Source organism: Somniosus microcephalus, chromosome 13 (assembly GCF_052327205.1).
Source record: "Somniosus microcephalus isolate GS21.2 chromosome 13, FLI_Smic_1.0, whole genome shotgun sequence".
NCBI classification, from domain to species: Eukaryota; Metazoa; Chordata; class Chondrichthyes; order Squaliformes; family Somniosidae; genus Somniosus; species Somniosus microcephalus.
This window is the reverse complement of record NC_140999.1, coordinates 41504396-41527288: the sequence shown is the minus strand read 5'-3', so window position 1 is coordinate 41527288 and position 22893 is coordinate 41504396. Positions and strand designations below refer to the sequence as shown.

Genomic DNA, 22893 nt, shown 5'->3' with positions numbered 1-22893 from the left:
ATGTTTTTAGTGTGACAGTGTAATGTAATGCGATATTTAGTTGTATACATTGTGACTGATTGTAGCCACCAGAAGATGCAAAAGGGTATTACCAAAACAAAAACAAAATCCAGCCCCAAGCAGCTCATACTGGAGATTCAAACAGCGTGGTGTTGAGATACAATATTAACAAAGGCATAGTTGGATTGACAAAAAAAACCTCACTGTGCAAGCATTCCGATCATCTTTTTCAAATATACCTTTAATGTAATTTTTCCTTTTAAAAATTACTTCCCCATCTTTGAACCACGGTCTGATACCCGTACTGAAGGAGTTAGCACAGATCCGGCTCCCAGTGGTTGGCTACCATCAGGAAATTACTAACTGCTACACTACTCTCCAAGACCCACCCCACCCCGGCCCTGCATAAGAATGAGCAAGGCTGTCTGTGCTAACTTATTCTGGTTTTAAAATATGACCTATTTGTATCACACTCTATATATAGCTCATTTACTGAAATGAGTTTCCAATCTCAGTTCTAACAATTCCCTATGAGCACCCTGCTGTCTAAATAAAATTCCTCTTTAATCACAACAATGTGGCACAAGGTTTGCTTAGAGTGGGAAAAAGGATAATAGGCTAATGGGCCAGAAATTTGCGGCCAAAGGCGTGAGTGCGCTCGGGGTACTCACGCATCTGGCCGTTGGAAATGCCGGCGTTCAGCATGAACAGCGCATGCGGGGAACGCCGGCATTTCCAGACCTCGAGCGCGTGCAACTGCACAGGCAGCGCTTGCGCAGTGAACTTCGTAGATTTCATTCATGAAATCCGTGAGGGTAAGTCCTCAGAATTTACACTTGAAAAAAGCAAGTGTAAAGTGGTTCATTGGCTGCGGAGGAAGAAACATTTTATCGTGGAGCTTCTGAAATGCAATATTTTTGTTTGGGAAAGGGAGGGAAGTTATTTTAAGAAATTTTAAGTAAGTTTTAAAGTTAAATTTTTTTTTTTTTTTTTTAAAAGGGTTTTCAGAACGGTAGGTAGAAGGAGCAATTGTGGCTGTGTGAATGGAATGTGAGAATGAGTTATGTATGTATGTCCACATATATTCCTTTACGTATATGTATGTATGTTTTATATTCCTTTACTAATGTGTATGAATGTATGTTTTTAATTATGATTTTCCAATAAGTTACTTTCTCTGAAAGTCATAATTAAATAATACATTCATACACATAAGTAAAGGAATATATACATAACACGCAAAGGAATATATACAGACATACATACTTTCAGAAGCTCCACGATAATAAGTATCTTCCTCCGCAGCCTCTGGAGCAACTGTACCCATGCTTTTTTCATGTGTAAGTTGTAATGACTTGACCTCACTGAAAGCATTAATGAAAGCGGCGAATTATACTGCGCACGCGCTGCCTGTGCAGTCGCATGCGTTCTGCCTCTGAACCCCTTCGTTCAGAGGACAGGAAATGCCGGTTTTCCCCACATGCACTGTGCATGCTGAAAACCGGCATTTCATCCAGCCAGATGCATAAGTACCCCGACCGTACTCGCGCATTTGGAAGGGAATTACTGGGCCAACATTTTACATGTCAATAAAATGAAAAATTTAACAATTGCACGACTTGCCCCCTTGCATCTGCGACTGAGGTCCAAGGAGGTGCATTGCGCAAGAGGTCATCATCGTACGTATCCTCACACTGTTCCCTTTGGGGAACTGTATGAAGTGGTGGAAGGATTTATGGCCATGATTAACGCTCATTCCGTGACCGTAACCATCTTTGAACCAGCCATTAGGGTGGTTAGTCCTATGGCGGGAGGGTTTTACGGGCTCCCACAACCCATCTGAGGGGGGGGGGAGCCACCAACACCCACGGACGCAAGTATCCCGCTGGATGTCCACCCAGAATTTAAAGTTGGAACTCCGACTCCACTTGCCGGGACTGTCTGGAGTGGGGTTCAAAACCCTACTCCTTCTGGCCCAGCGGCGGGGATGCTTACTGCTACGCAAAAGGCCCACTCCGCACAAAAGGTGACACCCATACGTTTCCTGCGCCTTTTCCCTCCCCGTGACTGGAGCCCAATGCTGCCATTTCACGTTGCTAATCGGATTGGGCCTTTGTCATAACGGTAGGATCCCCGCCGCTGGGCCAGATCAGGGTAGGGTTTCGAACCCCGCTCCAGACAGTCCCGGCAAGTGGAGTCGGAGCTCCGGCTCTAAATTCTGGGTTGACATCCAGTGGGATATTTGCGTCCGTGGGTGTGGGTGTGGGTGTGGGTGGCCCCCCCTCCTTGTATAGCTTGTGGGAGCCCGTAAAACCCTCCCGCCATAGGACTAACCGCCCTAATGCCTGGTTCAAAGATTGTGATCAAAATGACTGAGGCGGATTGCCTATACATTTTAAATATATGCAGCTTTTTTGGAGTCCGAACAGGTTCCATTTCCCACTAGAATGAAGGAGCCTCACTCCTGAAGCGCAGACACCACTTTCACTCCTATTCACTTTGATTCTGTTCACTTTGAGCCAGTCCCAGGGCCCCCACGCAGCGTCACGTGGGCCGAGACGCCAGGTTCCGCAGCGGATGACGTCAGACGCCGAGCCACGTGGTGTGTGACGTAAAGGGTGGGGCTCGGGTCGCGTCGGGTCGTACCGCTGCCCCGAGTGTTTGTCCGTGCTCTTTTCCGTGCCCCGTAAATCACGATGGTGATAGCCAACCGGAATGATGTGTCGGAGCGGACGCACTCGGAAGAGTACATGTGAGTAACCCCTGCACTCGCGAGTTTAGCTTCATTTCTTAAAATAGCGGTGGGAGAGGGTTTCTGTGAGGAAGGATGGCCTGTTGTTTGATTGACAGTTCGGGGACCAATTACAAGATGATACGGTTCCCCAGGGAACGATTGATGGTGCGGCTGCACCAATCAGAGGGAGAAGCAGGCGGGACCAATGGATGTGTTTGTTGGGCTGGGCGCCAGGCAGAGGGATTGATTGCATCAATACACAGCACTGCCGGGGACAACAACTTGTATTTATATAGCGCCTTTAACTTACTAAAACGTCCGAAGGCGCTTCACAGGAGCGTTATCAGACAAAATTTGATACCGAGCCACATATTAGGACAGATGACCAGCTTGGTCAAAGAGGGAGGTTTAAGAAATGTGTTAAAGGAGGAAAGAGAGGTGGAGAACAGAGAGGTTTAGGGAGGGAATTCCAGAGCTTAGGACCTAGGCAACTGAAGAAATCGGGGCTGCTCAAGAGGCCAGAATTGGAGGAGCGCAGATATCTCGGAGAGTTGTTGGGCAGGTGGAGACTACAGAGATAGGGCGAGGCCATGGAGGGATTTGAAAACAAGAATGAGAATTTTAAAATCGAGGCATTGCTTAACCGGGAGCCAATGTAGGTTAGCGAGCACGGGGGTGATGGGTGAACGGGACATGGCGCAAGTTAGGACACGGGGCGGCTGAGTTTTGGATGACCTCAAGTTTATGTAGGGTAGAATGCGGGAAGCTGGCCAGTAGTGCGTTGGAATGGTCAAGTCTAGCGGTAACAAAGGCATGGATGAGGGGTTTCAGCAGTAGGAGAGCGGAGGCAGGGGCGGAGTTGGCTGATGTTCTGGATGTGGAAATAGGCGGTCTTAGTGATGGTGCGGATATGTGGTCGGAAACTCATCTGAGTCATATACGACACAGTCTAGTTCAGCTTCAAGCATTTGCCAGGGAGAGGGATGGAGTCGGTGGCTAGGGAACGGAGTTTGTAGCGGGGACCGAAGACAATGGCTTCGGTCTTCCTGATATTTAGTTGGAGGAAAACTCCGCCCATCCAGCACTGGATGTTGGTCAAGCAGCCTGACAATCCAGATACAGTGGTGGGGCCGAGAGAGGTGGTGGTGAAGTAGAGCTGGGTGTCATCAGCGTACACGTGGAAACTGACGCTGTGTTTTCAGATGATGTTACCGAGGGTATACACGGCACTTGGGGGAATCATAGAAGTGCAGCACTCACATGGATACTGGGACTGTATACATGGCACTTACAGGGCTCCTATCAGTACACAGTACTTGCACTCCCCGTATACCTGTACTCCTTTTATACCTGTAAGTGCCATGTACTGATTTGATCCCTGTATCAGTACATGGCATTTACAGGGATATAGCTCTGTATCAGTACACATGGTACTTACAGGGATATGGGGATTCTGTTGATGTTCAGTAGATTTATCCCATCTAAAACTAAAGCAAAATACTGCAGATGTTGGAAATCTGAAATAAAAACAAAATGCTGGAAACGCTCAGCAGGTCAAGCAACATTTGTGGAGAGAGAAACAGAGTTAACGTTTCAAGTCGTTGACATTTCATCAGTTATTTTGTGGTTTCTCAATACATTTGTTTTATCTCTGAATCCAGGGTCTTGTGTAGATCCTTGTGTTGGTGCTTATTGCGAGTCGAACCTGAATGAGTTTCCAGGGCAGCTTGTTTCCATTGAGTGTGCTAATTTTCTGAACGTTTCTCAAGCTGAGCTGCTCTGAGGAAAAATACAGCTGGTTGTATTTGAACATTTTTTGTTCATTCTGTAACACATCCAGGCAATCAAGAATAAGATTTTTTTCTGAATGTTGTATAGATGTCAGAAAGGTGGAAGGACCTGGGTCTGTACCGCATTCAGCCAAGAACAATAATGCACCAGGTGATCGAGATAAATGAATAATTATCTGTAGTGTGTGTCTCAGTGCAAGAGAACTTGGGAACTGTTTCAGATACTTCTGTTTACACATGTTCGCCTTACAACTCGACATGTTAAAAGGGGTAGAGCCATACATACTCTATTAATTAGGGTCTTCAGTTCATTACATTAACATTTTGTCTGGTATACCATAATATTGCAATCTATCATGGGTTGTGCACTCCATTGTGCTTCTCTTTTTATGGTCAGCGCTGCTATCCTTTCATTATCATAGAATTATAGCATGATGCAGCGCAGGAGGCCATTCGGCCCATCATGCCTGTGCTGGCTCTTTGGTAGAGCTATCCAATTAGTCCCACTCTTTACCCACAGTCCTGTAATTTTTCCCCCTTCAAGTACTTATCCAATTCTCTTTTGAATATTACTGTTGAATCTGCTTTCACCACCCTTTCAGGCAGGGGATTCCAGATCATAACAACTCACTGTGTTAAAAAAAAAAAAAAGTTTCCTCATGTCACTGCTGGTTCTTTTGCCCATCACCTTTAAATCTGTGTCCTCTGGTTACCGACCCTTCTGCCACTGGAAATAGTTTTTCCTTATTTAGTGTTTACTAACTGTTTGGACTGTACAGTTTGCCAACCAGAAGGAACACAGAGTCAGCACTGATGGTCTCTGTGAGTCAGTCGGTTTGTTGATTCCTGGCAACTGCCCTCTACATTGCAATGTTATCAAAAGCACTTGATTGGCTCTTTCCTGGTCCTAAAATAAGCTCCAGTCGCTGTTCTGGACGTGTGTCTGTTGCCTGTGTACAGTGTATGTATAATAAAGTCACCCTGTGCCTCACCAGAATTTGTTGACATTAAAAGCAGTGTACATATTGGAAGGTTTTCTCTTAAAAATAATGACTATTTGCTGGTGTTCCAGCTCTTGGCTAGACATCCTGTGGTGGGGGATCGTTGGCTTCTGGTGATTGATGTTTCTTTGAGAACTGTGACGTGCTAAAGCCATTCTAAAAGTAATTAGAAGCGAGTGAGCAGATGACGTTGCTGTTTAAAGGAGGAGTGTCTTTATTTCATATTGTTGGTCTTGCACCTTGAAATGTGTTCCTCCTATCAGTGGTAACACTCGTGGCTGAGCCGAAAGGACATGGGTTCAAACCGCACTCCAGAGACTTGAGCACATAATCTAGTCTGACACTGCAGTGTAGCTCCTTAATTTAGGTTTATGACCACAAATTGGTTGCTGTGTTTGCCTACATAACAACTGTGACTACACCTCAAAAAGCACATCTTTGATGTGAAGCACTTGGTGAAAGCCTGAGGTTGTGAAAGGCACTATATAAATGCAAGTAGTTCTTCTTCATGTATAGTTCATGTCTTATTACACCAGTGAACTATAAGGAACTGTGCCATTGTATACATATATCTGTACATTATATATTGAAGGTATCACATAGTATAGTATCATAGTCTGATGCAGCATACCATTTGGCCCATCATGCTGGCTCTTTGGTAGAGCTATCCAATTAGTCCCACTCCCCTGCTCTCTCCCCATTGCCTTAAACATTTTTTCCCTTCAAGTATTTATCCAATTCTGTTTTGCACGTGACTATTGAATCTGCTTTCACCACCCTTTCAGGCAGTGCATTCCAGATCATCATAACTCGCTGCGTAAAACAACAAATGTTTCACCTCTGATCCTTTTGCCAGTCATCTTAAATTATGTTCTCTGTGTCCTCTGGTTACTGGGCCTTCTGCCACTGAGAACAGTTTCTCCTTATTTTATCAAAACTCTCATGATTTTGAACACCTCTACCAAATCTCCTCTTAACCTTCTCTGCTCTAAGGAGAACAACCCCAGCTTCTCCAGTCTGTTTACATAACTGAAGTCCGTCATCCCTGGTTCCATTCGAGTAAATCTCTTCTGCACCATCTCTAAGGCCTTGACATCCTTCCTAAAGTGTAGTGTCCAGAATTGGACACACTGCTCCAGCTGTGGCCTAACCAGTGTTTTAATAAAGGTTTAGCATAACTTCCTTGCTTTTATACTCTATGCCTATATATACATGTAACATGTGTCACACTTTTAATGTGTTTGCAGCACAAAAAATCTCACACCTTTGGAGCCAATTAATAAAATACTTTACCAATATTGATTAAGGTCTCTGTTCCTCCCCATATCTCAGACAAACTAGAGCAGCAAAAGGAATGAGGAAGTTGAAGCTTAATTCCAGTAAGCAGTTGGTGAGTCTCAAGGTTATTATCTTTGGACTATATCCAGTCTGTTTCACATCAGAATGCAAACCCTAAAACTGACAGCTCATTTCATTGACTGATTCTGATTCACTCACTGGTTAATATGAATTTATTTGGCTATGCCTGTCTGGAGTTACAACTGGGAGGAAAGAAACAAGTGACACCTTTTGCTTGTGCTGCATTACTTGGTCATGTTTTTAGGTTTTATTTTTCAACTTTCATTCATGAGCAGGAACCTATATGTGTATGTATGGATTTCAGGTGAGGACAGCATCAAATTTGTTGCTGTGTTTTCCCTTGCAATCAAATAGCCTGCAGCACACTCACTTTCTAGGCTTGCCCATGAAGAATGGTCCCTCAGAAGAGGTACCAGCAAGTGGCCAGTGCCCGTGGAACCGCAAAGAGTCAGTGCCTTCAGGAGGAAGGAACTAGTCTCCACAAATTCCGTTTCAGAGAATCCAGTGCTTGCAGAGCTGCTTGCATTGTTTGTAAATGCAGATTGTGAAGCTGATTATAATTCTGCATCGGTCTAATTAATCTCGTTTAATATATTCTCAGCTTGATTGAAGATTGCCTTCCTCCTCTACATTACTCTCCATCGAAGCGTATATCACCTGCAAAACGCAAGCAATACTACATCAATCAAGCAATCCGCAACTCTGATCTCATTCCCAGGGCAAAAGGAAGAAAAAGTCTGAGGAGACTTGAGAACAGTAAGAAATGGATTTTAACAATGCAGAATTTCCATAATGCTCATTTCTGTTACAAGCAAGACTGGCAGTTTGAATTATAAATATGGTTCATTACTGTTTAGTTAAAGGTTAGTTTGGTGTCGTTTTTTGGTGGTCTAATCATCATTTATTCAGAAAGCAAATTGTACTGAATTGGACAGTGTGGGATCTTGGGCTCTTTTGGATGGTGTAACTAGTTTCTAGTGCTTGCAATTGGGGGGAAAAAAGAGCAAGTTGTTTTACTCAACTTCCCTAATGGCTTAGTGAGTAAATTCACTTGCCAATGTGGCAATAAAAAGAAAGAGCTTGCATTTATATAGCCTCTTTCACAACCTCAGGATGTTCCAAAGCACTTTACAACCAATTACTTTTGACGTGAAGTCACATATGTTATGTAGGCAAACAGATCAGCCAATATGTGCACAGCAAGTCCCACAAATAACAATTGAGATGAATGCCCAGTTAACCTGTTTAGTGGTGTTCGTTGAGGGATCAATGTTGGTCAGGACATCAAGAGAACTCCCCTGCTCTTCAGAATATCTTATGGTGCAGCTGAGCAAGCAGACAGGGCCTCGGTTTAAAGTCTAATCCACGAGATGGTACCTCCAACAGTGCAGCACTCCCTCGGCAATGTGCTGTCAGAAGTGCACCAAGACAAACGGAGCAGTTAGGTCCCAAGCTTCACTCGCGGTCTGTGCTGAGTGAGCTGATCTCGGCTAGAGCAGTGGCTTGAGTACTACAATTGGCCTCAGTTCCCCTAGGTTCAAGAAGGGAAAATCAGCCGTGGTTCCTGCTCCTTATTGTATCCAGTGACCTGCTGGAAAATGCTCGTGCCTGTTAGCTGAGAACAGAATCGGGCTTAGCTGTTAATGCCATCTGTGGTGGAAAACCTGCCAATGCTCACTTGTCTTTTTAACAAGGCATTGGAGTATGGCCAATGCCGATAGGGTCCATACTCCAGCCAGAATAGACACCTACAGGGAAGTAGGGGAGAAAACTGGAAAAACGTTTTTTATAACTTCCACCATAAATGGTTCAATGTCATTTTGTACTAACATTTGAAATAGATTTAAAATTAGAATCTTTTAGTTACAGGGGAAAAGGAGATCTTTGTTGAAAAATCTTGGTGTTATCGCAGATGTCTGACTTCTTAGTTATTTTTGTTTTATTCTTGTCAACTATTTGAAACCCATTTTGAGAATTTTTTGCTGCAATTATATTTCAACTTCAGTTTGTGTTCTCCAGCTTTTAGAGCAGTGATGTGTTAATGTCTAATCATTGCCCAACCTGACCTAAGCAAGTCCTGAACAGTACTGAGGGTGCTGGCCCTGATGACCACACCCTGCTATTTCTGGCTGGTTTGTGTTGAGAGCTTTTCTACAATTAATGTGATCTCCCATCTGGTTTTGAATCAGCAATTTTAACAATTGTAAATCTTGCAGCATTACAGCAGAAGTCCGTTCTGTGATTGTTGCATTTAAAAAGATGCTGACCGTGCTCACAAGCGCACCCACATCACCCATTATAAAAATGTTTTACTGTTTGGCATGGAAGGGATTTTGATATGATGTCAGATTTAGGATAGGTCCAGAATCTTTGTTTAATTTGACAGAGAGTAAAGACTGGAGATGCAGGAATATAGGAAGGCTAGATATTTTAACAAGCGCTTCCAAAAGGAAATGGGACAAGCACTTAAACTGTCAGCCACATACATTTAAGACAGTGGGGTGGGGGTGTCATTAAAACATTCCACACCTTCTAGTGATATTCACACATATGATATCAGAATGGCTTAATTCATGTGAGCACAGTGTTAAGGTTAGGCATAGAAGCTCACACTTAGGAGGGTGGAAGCCGGTTTGATTGGCAGCTCAACTGGCCAGTTCCTAAACATAGAGAGCTGGCAGAGGGCCAGAGGTCAAGCCTTTGCCTCCCTGTCCATTTCTTTTTGTTCTCGGGATGCGGTTCACACTGGCAAGGCCTGATTTATGGCCCATCCTAAGTTGTCCTGAGAAGCTGATGATGGGTCCCTCTGCTTGAATCGCTGCAGCCCTTGTGATGGTGCTCCCACAATGGTGTTGGAAAGGAATTCCAGGATTTTGGCCCAGTGACAATGAAGGAACGGTGATATATGTCCAAGTCAGGATGGTGTGTGAGTGAAGGGAACTTTAAAGTGCTGTTATTCCCATGACATTGCTGCTGTTGTCCATCAAGGTAGAAGAGCTCGCAGGGGAGGGAGGTGCCCCTGGAGCAAGCTTGATGAGTTGCTGCAGTGCATCTTGTAGATAATACATACTGCAGACACAGTGCGCCAGTGGGGGTGGGTATCTAGTTCAGAAACATGGTCTACAGTCAGTCTGACAGGTAAGGAAGTCAGACCCAGTTGGAAAAAGCTCTTTCTTTAAATGTAGTGCCAACTAGATTCAGGGAGAACACTAGTCAGAAATATCTATTTAGCCCAATAGCGTGTGGCATACTTTACTTCTATGTTACAATGAGCATTATCAAATATGTAATTCATTGTAATTGTTAGTTCATTTGCACACTATAAAATAAATCACTTGTTGATTTATAATAGACCTAATTTCACTAAAGTTCCATTGGTCCACCTTTCAGAAAATAGGAGAAATGCATGCGGGGGTATGTGCGAGATTACACTATGTAGCTCAGGTAACAAATGGTTTTTCATTGTGATGTGTCCCCAGTCACACTATTGTATGACTAGATATTGGGCCATAAAGGGAAACTCCTATATGTAGCGGACGCCGGGTCCACTTATGGCAGAGACAGTAACACTGAATCCATGAGAATACCAGTGTAGACCCAAAATTTGTGATGCACATACTTATAGCCTTATTCTTTAATCCAATGATTTCTTGTGTAAGTCGCAGCCCCTGATTAGAGTGCTGCCCTGTCTGATTTTTGGATTGGACAAAAGCTGGCAATCTCCGGGTGTACATGATTGGTTATGGTCAATTGCAAATTCTGTGGAGCAGAATAGGATGCAGTGAAGTACAGTGTCACTGTTTCAGTGCAATTACCTCGTGATTATAAAGTAACAAACTTTGCTAAGTGCTAGTATTTCTGTATCTACAGCATATGAAAAGTAAATTGCACTTTGATTCCTTTTTTTTTGTTTAGCTCACTACTTGATGAACCTCGTGGAGAAAGATGAATGCACCAAGGATGAAGGAGACCAGGCAGACCCTGCCTCCCCTACAATTTTCACAGAAGCTTGTAGTAATGATGACTATATTGAGGTATTCTAGTTTATTAACTTGACTCGTGAGTTAGAGCTTTACTAATGTGCACCTTGATTAAAATGATCTATAATCAGGATCACTAATTTATGTTGATTGAATAAATCAGATTCTGTTTATTACCATGGGATTCCGTGTTTTTCTTTTAACCGGTTTTCTGGAGATCACATTCTGTGATTCCTCTGTTTATACTCAGGGCCATTGGTTTATGGTGACTAAACCATAGGCCTGGACTAATGATCCAGAGACGTGAGTTCAAATCCCACCACGGCAACTGGGGAATTTAAATTCAGTTAATTAAATAAATCTGGAATAAAAAACTAGTATCAGTAATGGTGACCATGAAACTATCGGATTGTCGTAAAAACCCATCTGATTCACTAATGTCCTTTAGGGAAGGAAATCTGCTGTCCTTACCTGGTCTGGCCTATATGTGACTCCAAACCCACAGCAATGTGGTTGACTCTTAACTGCCCTCTGAAATGGCCTAGCAAGTCACTCAGTTGTCACCACACGGACTGCAGCGGTTCAAGAAGGCGGCTCACCACCACCTTCTCAAGGGCAATTAGGGATGGGCAATAAATGCTGGCCTTGCCAGCGACGCCCACATCCCACAAACAAATTTAAAAAAAATCAAATTTCATTCATAGTGGATTCTGGGATTTTGTATTTTGGGGATTCTCCTCATCAATTCTGTCCATTCTTGTATGAAAATGGCAAACCAGTGATCCTGCCCATACTCCTTTTCTTAAGTAAACAGGTATTGTGTATCAAAATGTTACATAGTCACAGCCCTTAGTGAAATTCCTGGAAATGTGTGTAACTCTGGCATCGTGCAACAGTGTAATGTGAATTTACTGCTCAGTCTGTTCCGGAGGGATGGTAACCAGTACGTAGATTTCTTTGAATTGTTACTCATCTGCTGGGGAGAGGGTGGAAATACGAGGAAGGTGAATGCATCTTCATTAGATACACAACAACATTTCTTGTGCTTGGTAACTTGGTAGATTGTGTAGCGTCATTTTACAAAAACCTAAGCACAGTTTTATTTTGCAATTGCAGCAATCGCTCAACATAGTTGAAGAAAGAGCAGTAATTGGACATTGGAAAATATATTCAAACTATGAAGTGATATCTTTGGTACTGCACAATAAAATTCCAGGCAGTGCCACTCGTTACATGGTCCAGATAGCTGCTTGTATGGCTATGCAATGCTGAGGCCTTATCTTAATTCACAATTTTTGATATGTTTATTTTTACATTCCTGATTTGCCTAACTATGCAACTTGGAAAGCCCAGTTTACTCATCCACCTGCTCTTTGCTACATTTTAGAACAGTAATGTTTGCAGTGCAGTGGGCTGCCCGTATCTTAACTACAGAGACAGCAGGAATGCCATCTGCTTCTGTTACACATGTCATCAGTTCTAATTAACAAATATTTGTGCACTACCTCACCTTCTGCCTGATTCCGAGATCACTGCCATTCAAATGTGTTGTTTTAGTTAACCACATAGTGAGTCATGATCTCAACCAGTTTACACTTTCCCAGTGCCTCCAGGGTATCACCATGTGAGCATAGGGCTGAGGAGATGAAGGGCTTGCCCTTGGACCAGAGTCAGTACTAGTAATTAGGAAGTCATTTTTGGTGCTTCCTCTCATGTTCCATTCTCCTCCTGAAGTAAGTGACTTGTGCTGTGGTTGCGAAGAAGTGCTCCAACACTAGAGCAAAAAGTAAAAAATAGCGCTTGAAGAAATACTCAGATACAGGATCTTGTAATAACCTGACGGGATCACCTCCTGGGAGCACAGATTTTATTAAACTGTTAGCTAAGAGCCAAATAGCCCTTGCGTAGAAAATTACAACTTGCTGGGTAATGACTATGTCAAATTGACACTAGAAATGGCCACCTTTTATTACTGACTGACCCGTTAGACAGTTATTGCTGCATCATGCACCCTATAGATGTATCATTCAGCGATAGTGACTAAATTCTATTTTTCAGATCTGGAATGATTTCATGAACCGTTCTGGTGAGGAGCAAGAAAAGTTTCTACATTATCTGGAGGAAGAAGCGAAGAAGAAGAGCAAAGGAAAGGTGCACTCGAATTCACAGGACAAAAGAGGGGGTAAGAAATCATCTTTAGGGACATAGGAACAGGAGTAGGCCATTCAGCCCCTCGAGCCTATACCACCATTCAGTTATTTCATGGCTGATCTGTACCTCAACTCCATTTACCCGCCTTTGTTCCGTATCCCTTGATACCCTTACCTAACAGAAATGTATCGATCTTAGTCTGAATGTTTCAATTGACCCAGCATCCACAGCCTTTCGGCAGAGAGGGCGTTCCAGATTTCTACTACTCTTTGTGTGAAGATGTGCTTCCTGATTTCATTCCTGAATCCCCGGCTCTAATTTTAAGAATAGGGCCCCTCGTTCTGGATTTCCCTCACCAGAAGAAATAGTTTCTCTTTATCCATCCTATCGATTCCTTTATCATTTTAAACACCTCGATTAGATCACCCCTCAATCTTCTATACTCAAGGGATTACAAGCCAAGTTTATTCAACCTCATAATTTAACCCTTTAAGCCCCAGTATTATACTGGTGAATCTGTGCTACACCCCCTCCAAGTCCAATATATTCTTCCTGAGATGCGATGCCCAGAACTCAGTGCAGTACTCCAGATGGGGTCTGACCAAGGCTCTATAAAACTGAAATCTAACTTCCTCATCTTTGTATTCCAGCCCGCTTAAGATAATATCCAACCTGTGCACTATGTGATTTCTGTGCATGGTCACCCAAATCGCTTTACTCCTCCACAGTTCCTAGTTTCTCACCATTTAGAAAATACCCCGATTTGTCTTTCTTGGATCTAAAGTGGATGACCTCACACTTCCTCACATTGAATTAATTTGTCAGTTTTGCCCACTCACGTAATCTATCTATGTCCCTTTGTAACTTCCTCCTCCTATCTACACGACTTGCCATGCCTCACAACTTAGTGTCATCTGCAAACTTGGATATACGACTTACTATTCCTTCATCTGTGTCACTGATAAATATAGTGAAAAGCTGAGACCCCAGTACAGATCCCTGGGGAACATCACTTGTCACATCCTGCCAATCAGAGTACGTACCCTTTATACCTACACTCTGTCTCCTAACCAATTGCTAACCCATGTCGCAAGGCTGCCTAAAATTTTGAGACCTTTCATTTTTGCTAATAATCTCTTGTGCGGAACCTTATCAAATGCCTTCTGGAAGTGCGTATAGACAACATTCATAGACATTCCCCTATCCACCATGTTGGTGACTTCCTCAAAAAATCAACTAAATTAGTCAGACATGACTTACCCTTCACAAATCCATGCTAACTTGAGCTGATCAGCTCCAATTTGTCCAAGTACTCAGTCACTCTGCCCCAATGACAGATTCTAATAACTTCCCCACAATTTTTCTCAGACTGATGGGCAGTGTTCCCTGTAATTTTTTTGGTGCGCGGGCCATTTAATTTTCCGCGCATGCCCGGCTATTCCCATTTTAAAGCCGGTAAGTGGCCGCGCAGCTTAGCAGGAATGTTGGTAATGGGCTAATATGTGCAATATCGTTTCAATTTCTCTTGGGTTTTAACAGCAGTGAATTGAGTTAAAATTTGTAGCAGAAGTTTTTATTTGAGGCCCCTTTTCAAGAAATCTTACTGGTGCATTTGAATATAGCTGTTACTGGACATTGAACATTCAAAATAATTGAAATGTTTCTGCTGTTGACTGCTTCAGAAGATTGTTTCCATACGGTACGTATCATGCACAGGATTACACAGGGAACTGAGTAAAAGGCATGATTTGTTTTTATTTCATATTTTCTAATTATGATTTCTTGCAGAGCACTCGGGCTACACAGGAAAGGAGTGTTTTCAGCGGATTGACCGAAGACTGCGCATTACTTTAAGACGACGTCAGATCCCCATGGTTAGCACTGCAGGGACTTTGTTTAGTCAGTTTAGAGCTCGTGTAGTTTTATAAAAACATACTAAAGCAGTAACTGCCAGAGCACTATGTGCAAGGCACTAGTTTAAGGTGACTCAACACGTCAAATTATGCTCTTAGCAGATTCCGCGATTTTTACCAGTGTTTCAGGGATCACGTGCAGTGATTCCATCTACCAGTGATCTTCAGGGTACAATTTTCAAAAATGCACGTCAACACACACAAATAATGGGTAACATTTTGTGCTACGGGTATATAGAACACACACTAATGTTCCTTGATACTACACTTCTCTCAATTTCAGTGGTGCCATCATAAACGCAACGTCTCTGTATAATATTTTGGAGGGTATAGCAAGTATACAGAATGCACCCTAAAAATTACACCGTTCTGACCTTGCCGTGTGATGCAGTCGGTTAGCACACAGACCTCCTTTCTGGGACCTGCGTTCCCAAGCTGATGGGACAAAAATTCTTTGTGCCGGCTGTATAATTTGGGCTGACTCATTTCTGTATGTGAGAGACCTGAAACAACAGCATAGAACTCTCTCTAATGGTGTTGACAGCCTATTCAACGGCGCTTAAAGTGGAACAGTGATACGAGTCATAAATTGAGTGGGAAGGATCTCTTCCACGGATGTTCTAGACAGAGGGTGCTGATGAGATGGGTATTATGTTATTGGTCATCAGTGGCAAAAGATGTAACGTAAAAACATCCATATATTCATAAAATTGCTAGTGGATATCCTATGGCATAGTTCATGGATATAAATTAAAATCGAATTGCGTACATAGTGTGCTTTTCACCCCATTGGTAGATTATTAAATCTGTGCTACTAACTCACCTTGGATAGATAAATAAATCCATGTCTCTCGCCCACCACAGATAGAGAAATGAGCACCTGTGCACATTGTAATGAAATAAATGTGCACTGCTTACACATCATAGTTACACTAAAAGCAAAGTAGATGGGTGATTAGAAGCACGTTCACCCAATAAATGATTAAATTACAAATGAAAAGAATAAAGAAAGACTTGCATTTATATAGTGCCTTTCACGTCCTCAGGACGCCCCAAAGCACTTTACAGTTAATGAAGTACTTCTGAAGTGAAATCACTGTTGTAATGTAGGAAACGCGACAGCCAATTTGCACACAGCAAGGTCCCACATACAACAATGAGATAAAGACCAGATAATCTGTTTTTTAGTGATGTTGAGGGAAAAATATTGGCCAGGACATGATTCAATTCTGATTTTGTGATGAGCATAGTTTTGGACTTTCCTTCATTCAGGGTACCCTGGAGTTTCTGGAAGAGGAGCTGACTGGATTCTTTGCCATAAAGCCACAGTCTGTGTACAAAGCAATGCTGGAAAACAGGTAACCTCCATTTCTTGAAAGCAGTATGTTACAATTTTTTTAATGCCTTCTTGCTGTGCAACAGGGAAAAACCAACTTTTTTTTTACCTTGTGCTAAAAATGGTGAAATATTTTATGAGCTAATGTTGGAAAAAGAATAAAGATGGTTTGAACTGTTGTGAAAATTTATCGAATGTTGTATTTACACCACCTTATTTTACTTAGTTTTGCCATAGGTCAAAAATGTTTAGACATCAAAAGTGACTAAAATCAATAGTGGAATTTCACCTAAGGGGAGGGGGGTGACCAGGAAGGAGCACTTGGTGGCTGAGGGTTCAGCTGTGATTTTGTTTGCAAAGAACACTCCGAGCTGTATTTTGATAATCTCAGCTTTGCAGTGTTGGGTAAACCTGATTTTTCTGATTTGCGAGCCAGGAACTGTTGACCACTCACTTGTGCTCCTGTTTCAGCTATGAGAGGTTGTTACTTCATGCTCTTTGTCAGTATCTGGATCTCGTCTCGCAAAGTAAGTGAGTTTTACGACGAGGTTTTGTTAATTTGGCTCTGTAATTGGCATATTGTTGAGCCTGACATACTATTTAACCAACTTTCTTTGTGTAATCTTTACAGGTTCTGACTGCAATGGAAAACGGCAGACGGAAGTAAGCAACAAAGGCACTGACTTTCTGCCCCCAGTACCCCTGTTATCCGCCTACCTAGAACAGCATAGTTGATTATGTGAAATCTGTGCCCCCCTAATTCCATCAGATTTGTAAATGTTGTACGAACCTAATCAGCAGCAGCCAAAAGACCCTGATGTAAAATGTTCTCTCTGCTGCTCAGTCACAACATAATAAGGAACTAAAAGCAAAGGCCATGATTTCTGGATATAAAGTTAGTGATTTGTTGATGATATGCTTAAATACTTACACTTTGAATGTATTGTCCAGTTTTTGAAGATTCATCAAAAATATATTGTGCCTCACTTTTTCATTTTTCTAAAGCTTTCTGGTGCATTCAGAATTGATATGAAATTAAATGTTTTCTGCAGACAGGTTTATGTGATATGTATGTATGGTTATGGCTATGGCTATTCTGATGAGACTTATTTATGAAAACTTCCAATCCACTTTTTTTTTTAAAAAGGTTACTTCCCCTCTTTTTTTTTCCCCGTCCAATTTTCACCATGCCTCTCCTGTGGGAGCTGCCTCATACTGGGGGGGGGGGGGGTTCCAGAGCTACCAGCAATCCTCGGGTTTTTATCTCAAGTGGTATTCTTCATGTGCGAGTCTGGAATGAGTGAGTGTTGGCAGTGAGATATCACGACCAAGCCTCTCACCCAACATGTACTCCAGGAAGAGTCCTCATATAGGAGTCAGGAGCGGCACAGGGAGGGAATTATAGTGTCCTCATTTGCTGCCCTGGCTTCAGATCAGTTAACTTAGCATGGACCAGGGATGTAAATTGGAATGCTCCTGGTGTGTGTAGCTAAAGAACCACGCCATGTGGTGTATTTTATCCCCAAGACATTGGGTTGCTGGAAAACTTATTTTTAAATGTTGTAAAGTGAGTTTGGCTGTGCATATCTATAGGTAAAATATTAGGTATTGCGGAACATTAATAAATTGAAATTGAAATTGTAATATTTTCTGCATGAGATATTTGTTTTAAAAGTTTTACTTGAGTAAGTATTACCCAAATTAAGAGTCGATTAGTTTTGTGTGTATATCTTTAATAAGGAGGTAAAAAATCAAACTTAGATTTGGATAGCATTACATGGATGGTGCTTTGTGGACAGCGTTATATGGATAGTGTTGTATGGTGTTACTTCTCTGGTACATTTACTTCACTTTAACACAACATGTGGTGTGAGCTTAGTCACCAGGGATTTCAGTTTTTTTAAAGTGCTATGTCTTGTTTAATGGAGTGCTGTTTAATAAACAAAGTTTGACAAAATTATAGTTGAAGCTTGAATTGGATATCAAACCTTGGTTTCTTTTTTAAAAAGTTCTATAGCATTTCCCTTTCACTTTTTGTTTTCTCATCACTGTTCTCTCTGCTCGGCATAAATAAATTCAGTCGCAGAGCCAGGCACTTGCTGTCTCCCTAAAAGCTGTTACTCTCCCACTGGCTCAATGGGTAAATGCTTTACCTGGTGTGAGCTATGCAGACCAGGAAAGTCCCAGGTTCAATTTCCTGATTTGTATGGAGTTGGTCATTGTCAGCCGGAGCAGCAGTTGAAGTTCAGTGATTTATGTAGGGAAGTGCCCTAGCAACATCCCACAAGCTGCAATGAGATGATTGACCTGATTTCTTTGGTTGGTTTTTCTCAATTAACAGGCACACAACATACTGTTTTGCAGAGAAGTATCACATCTTTAACTGAGAAAATTCAATTAGATTTTAGAATTACATTTTATCGCTTCCTTGTTCATTGTTTTGTTCTGAGAGAAGCTAGCTCGCTTTTGCCTACTCACCTCGCCCACATTCGATTTAGCAAAAAAAACTGCAGCAGCTTTGACTTTGAAAGATATCAGTGCTGACTGACTCCTAACATCTAGCCCACGCTAATATCCTACAGATTGTCAATTTGTTTCATGAACATTTAAAAATGAATACTTTTTTAAACTATCAAATGAGTGGCAAAATGCAGCATCAATTATCAAAATCATTCTCCTGTTGGTTACTGAATTCCCCTCTTGCAGCCTTCAGAGTACACAAGTTTACCATAATTTTCTGCAAAAACAATCTCCACATTTCTAGTTTATTCCGAGTTATTAAATTGTAATCTCTGTTCAATCTGTTGTAATGCAGAAATATTAAGCCCAAAACTGATTACTTGGTGAGATAAGAAAATGTGAAGTTGAGATGGTCATTACTTGTTGGTCCAAATCTGGATGTTATCCAAGTTCTGCTTCTAGGCTTGCATAGGCTGCTTCATTATTATTGGGGCTGGGGAGAAGAAAGAATCTGTCATGGTTAAATCCTGATCATTATCTGGTGTCCACCTCCACATTAATCCAACAGATCAACACAGTAATGAAAAATCTCGTGGAAAGACTTTATTTATTTAATCAAAAAATGTTTCCCAGCACAATGCTGGTTAGCTTTTACTTCAGTAAGTTTCTGATAAAAGTACAGGTGGTGAACCAACAGAAGCGTTAGTGATTGTGTCATTCTGGTTATAAAAAAACCCAGTATAATGGGTGAAAGGTGAAAGTAAATTCAAAATCCTTGTCTCTAAATTCATTGTTTAAGATTAGTCTTTTTGCTTATTGTATAGACAATTATAATTGGCTTAGCAGAACTGTAGATGAGAAATTATAAAAAGCAACCATTTTAAAATATAGTACATATAACTGAACAATGGTACATTGAAATATTGCAGCAGGACCTTGGAAACGGGCTGGGAACTGCTCAACCATAGCAACAAGGCTAATAACGACATAGCAACCAGACAGATAGGGACGATGCCTATATGTCACCATGGTTCTTGAAATAGTTTAACTGCTGTGGAAAGATACAAAAGAGGAAGGACTGGATATGGTCAGGTGACAGAGACCCTATGGAGAAAGAAAGGAAGGTTAAGTATCAAGCAGTGATAGGTCCAGGGAAGCTCCATAGGCTTGAATTGAAAGTAATTGTATAAGGGGAGCCCAGCAGTGCTTAAGGGTAGAAGATTGGAGTATAGAGCTCGGTAAATTCAGGGAGACACTCAGAGGTGGAGACAGGCCAGGGGCATAAGCCTGAGTGTGTAGACAACTTTCTTTTACCCAAGGCATAACGGGGTAGTGTAAATGTTCATTATGCCTTGTAAACTGCTGTTAAGATACTGTAATTATATAGATCCTTGCTTGTGCTGAATAAAGTTTAATCACTGCTACTAATACAGGTCAACGTCAAATCATTTGGAATAATAGGTCCCAAAAAGGGAAATTCTCACAATTGATTGTCTCAACCCACCTATCTTTGCCATCTCATCTGACCCCATATCGATTATCTGCACGAACATTTTTGTGGCCTTATGCGCACACGAGCAGTATACCGGAGCCGTGTTCCTGCTTCCCCATCTGCGCGTGCGCAGTAGCCAACAGATGCGGCCTGCAGTGTGGGCTATGCTTTCCTTAAGCTAAAGAACAGATGGTGGGTGGAGAAAGCGCAGGAGATCCAGCAGCTAGCCGACAACCATGATATGCGTGGATTTTTTAGCGCAGTCAAGACCATCTAGAGCCCAAGCACCCAAGGCCCTACCCCACTGCGGGCCAAGAAGGGAAAGGTACTCATCAAGGACAGAGAGGCAGTCAGTGCCCACTGGAAGGAGCACTTGGAAGATCTCCTTAACTGTGACTCTGTCTTCGATGTGAGTGTTCTCAACTCCATCCCGCAGCATGCTACCCGCCACCATCTCGGTACAACCCCAGCCCGGCATGAGGTTGAAAAAGCCATCCGACAACTGAACAACAACAAGGTCTCAGGAGCAGATGGAATCCCCACCGAGGCACTAAAGCATAGCAGAGAAGCACTACTGGTGCGAACTCATTTCTCTTATCTGGAAGGAGGAGAGCATGCCAGAGGATCTGAGAGGCCGTAATTGTGACCATCTTCAAGAAAGGTGACAAGTCCAATTGCGGTAATTACAGAGGAGTTTCCCTGCTGTCTGCCACAAGGAAAGTCATCGCAAGAATCCTCCTCAATCGCCTTCTCCCAGTGGCCGAAGAGCTCCTCCCAGAGTCGCAATGCGGATTCCGCCCACTGAGAGGCACAATGGACATGATCTTCACCGCACATCAATTACAAGAGAAATGTAGGGAACAGCACCAACCGCTTTACATGGCCTTCTTTGATCTCACAAAGACCTTCGACACTCAACTGTGAGGGATTACATAGATACATAGAAGATAGGAGCAGGAGTAGGCCATTCGGCCCTTCGAGCCTGCTCCGCCATTCAATGAGATCATGGCTGATCATCCAAATTCAGTACCCGGTCCCTGCCTTCTCCCCATATCCCTTGATCCCTTTAGCCTGAAGAAATATATCCAACTCTTTCTTGAATATACTTAATGAACTGGCCTCCACTGCCCTCTGTGGCAGAGAATTCCGCAGGTTCACCACTCTCTGGGTGAAGAAATTCCTCCTCATTTCAGTCCTAAATGGCTTACTCCTTATCCTTTAGACTATGACCCCTGGTTCTGGACTCCCTGGCCATCAGAAACATCCTTCCTGCATCTAGTTTGTCCAGGCCTGACAGAATTTTATAGGTTTCGATGAGATCCCCTCTCAATCTTCTAAACTCCAGTGAGTATAAGCCCAATCGACACAATCTCTCCTCATACGTCATTCCTGCCATCCCAGGTATCAGCCTGGTGAATCTTCGCTGCACTCCTTCCATGGCAAGAACGTCCTTCCTCAGGTAAGGCGACCAAAACTGCACACAATACTCAAGGTGTGGTCTCACCAAGGCCCTGTACAACTGCAGCAAGACATCCTTGTTCTTGTACTCGAACCCTCTTGCTACGAAGGCCAACATACCATTTGCCTTCTTAACCGCCTGCTGCACCTGCATGCTTACCTTCAGCGACTGGTGTACAAGAACACCCAGGTCTCTTTGCACTTCCCCTTCTCCCAATCTATTACCATTCAAATAATAATCTGCCTTCCTGTTTTTGCCACCAAAGTGGATAACCTCACATTTATCCACATTATAGTGCATTTGCCATGTTTCTACCCAATCACCCAACCTGTCCAAATCGTGCTAGAGTTTCACGACATCCTCCTCACAGCATATCCTCCCCCCCAGCTTTGTGTCGTCTGCAAATTTGGATATATTACATCCAATTCCCTCGTCCAGATCATTAATATATATTGTGAACAGCTGGGGTCCTAGGACCAATCCTTGCGGTACCCCACTAGTCACTGCCTGCCACTCAGAAAATGACCCGTTTATTCCAACTCTTTGCTTTCTCTCCGCCAACCAGTTCTCTATCCAAGTCAATACCTTGCCCCCAATCCCATGTGCCTTAATTTTGCACGCTAATCTCTTATGCGGGACCTTATCGAAAGCCTTCTGAAAGTCCAAATACACCACATCCACTGGTTCTCCCTTATCTATTTTACGAGTTACATCCTCAAAAAATTCCAGTAGATTAGTCAAGCATGATTTACCTTTTGTAAATCCCTGTTGACTTTGTCCGATCCAGTCGCTGCTTTCCAAGTGCTCTGCTAGTACATCTTTTATAATGGACTCTAGCATTTTCCCCACTACCGATGTCAAGCTTACCGGTCTATAATTCCCCGCCTTTTCTCTACCATCTTTTTTGAATAGTGGGGTAACATTAGCTACCCGCCAATCCATGGGTACCGTTCCAGAGTCTATCGAGTTCTGGAAGATGACCAGCAATGCATCTACTATTTCTAGGGCCACTTCCTTAACTACCCTGGGATGTAGATTATCAGGCCCTGGGGATTTATCGGCCTTCAGTCCCATCAATTTTCCTAACACCATTTCCCTACAAATACTGATTTCTTTCAGTTCCACCCTTTCATCAGACCCTATGTTCCCCGGCATCTCTGGGAGGTTATTTGTGTCCTCCTTTGTGAAGACAGAACCAAAATATGTATTTAGTTGGTC

At 42.6% G+C, this 22893-nt stretch overlaps 1 protein-coding gene across 2 annotated transcripts; it reads left to right on the top strand.

The window, feature by feature from the left end:
* Nucleotides 1-2597: 2597 nt before the first annotated feature.
* Nucleotides 2598-20152, top strand: r3hdm4 (R3H domain containing 4). Of its 2 annotated transcripts, XM_086004813.1 has the most exons (8): nt 2598-2752; nt 7486-7640; nt 10800-10918; nt 12923-13046; nt 14804-14889; nt 16201-16286; nt 16736-16791; nt 16896-20152. In XM_086004813.1, the coding sequence occupies exons 1-8, from the start codon at nt 2697-2699 to the stop codon at nt 16997-16999; spliced, it is 786 nt and encodes a 261-aa protein (XP_085860939.1). In that variant the 5' UTR covers nt 2598-2696; the 3' UTR covers nt 17000-20152. The 2 variants fall into 2 exon arrangements, with proteins under 2 accessions (XP_085860939.1, XP_085860940.1); XM_086004814.1 differs by lacking the exon at nt 16736-16791.
* Nucleotides 20153-22893: the final 2741 nt, after the last annotated feature.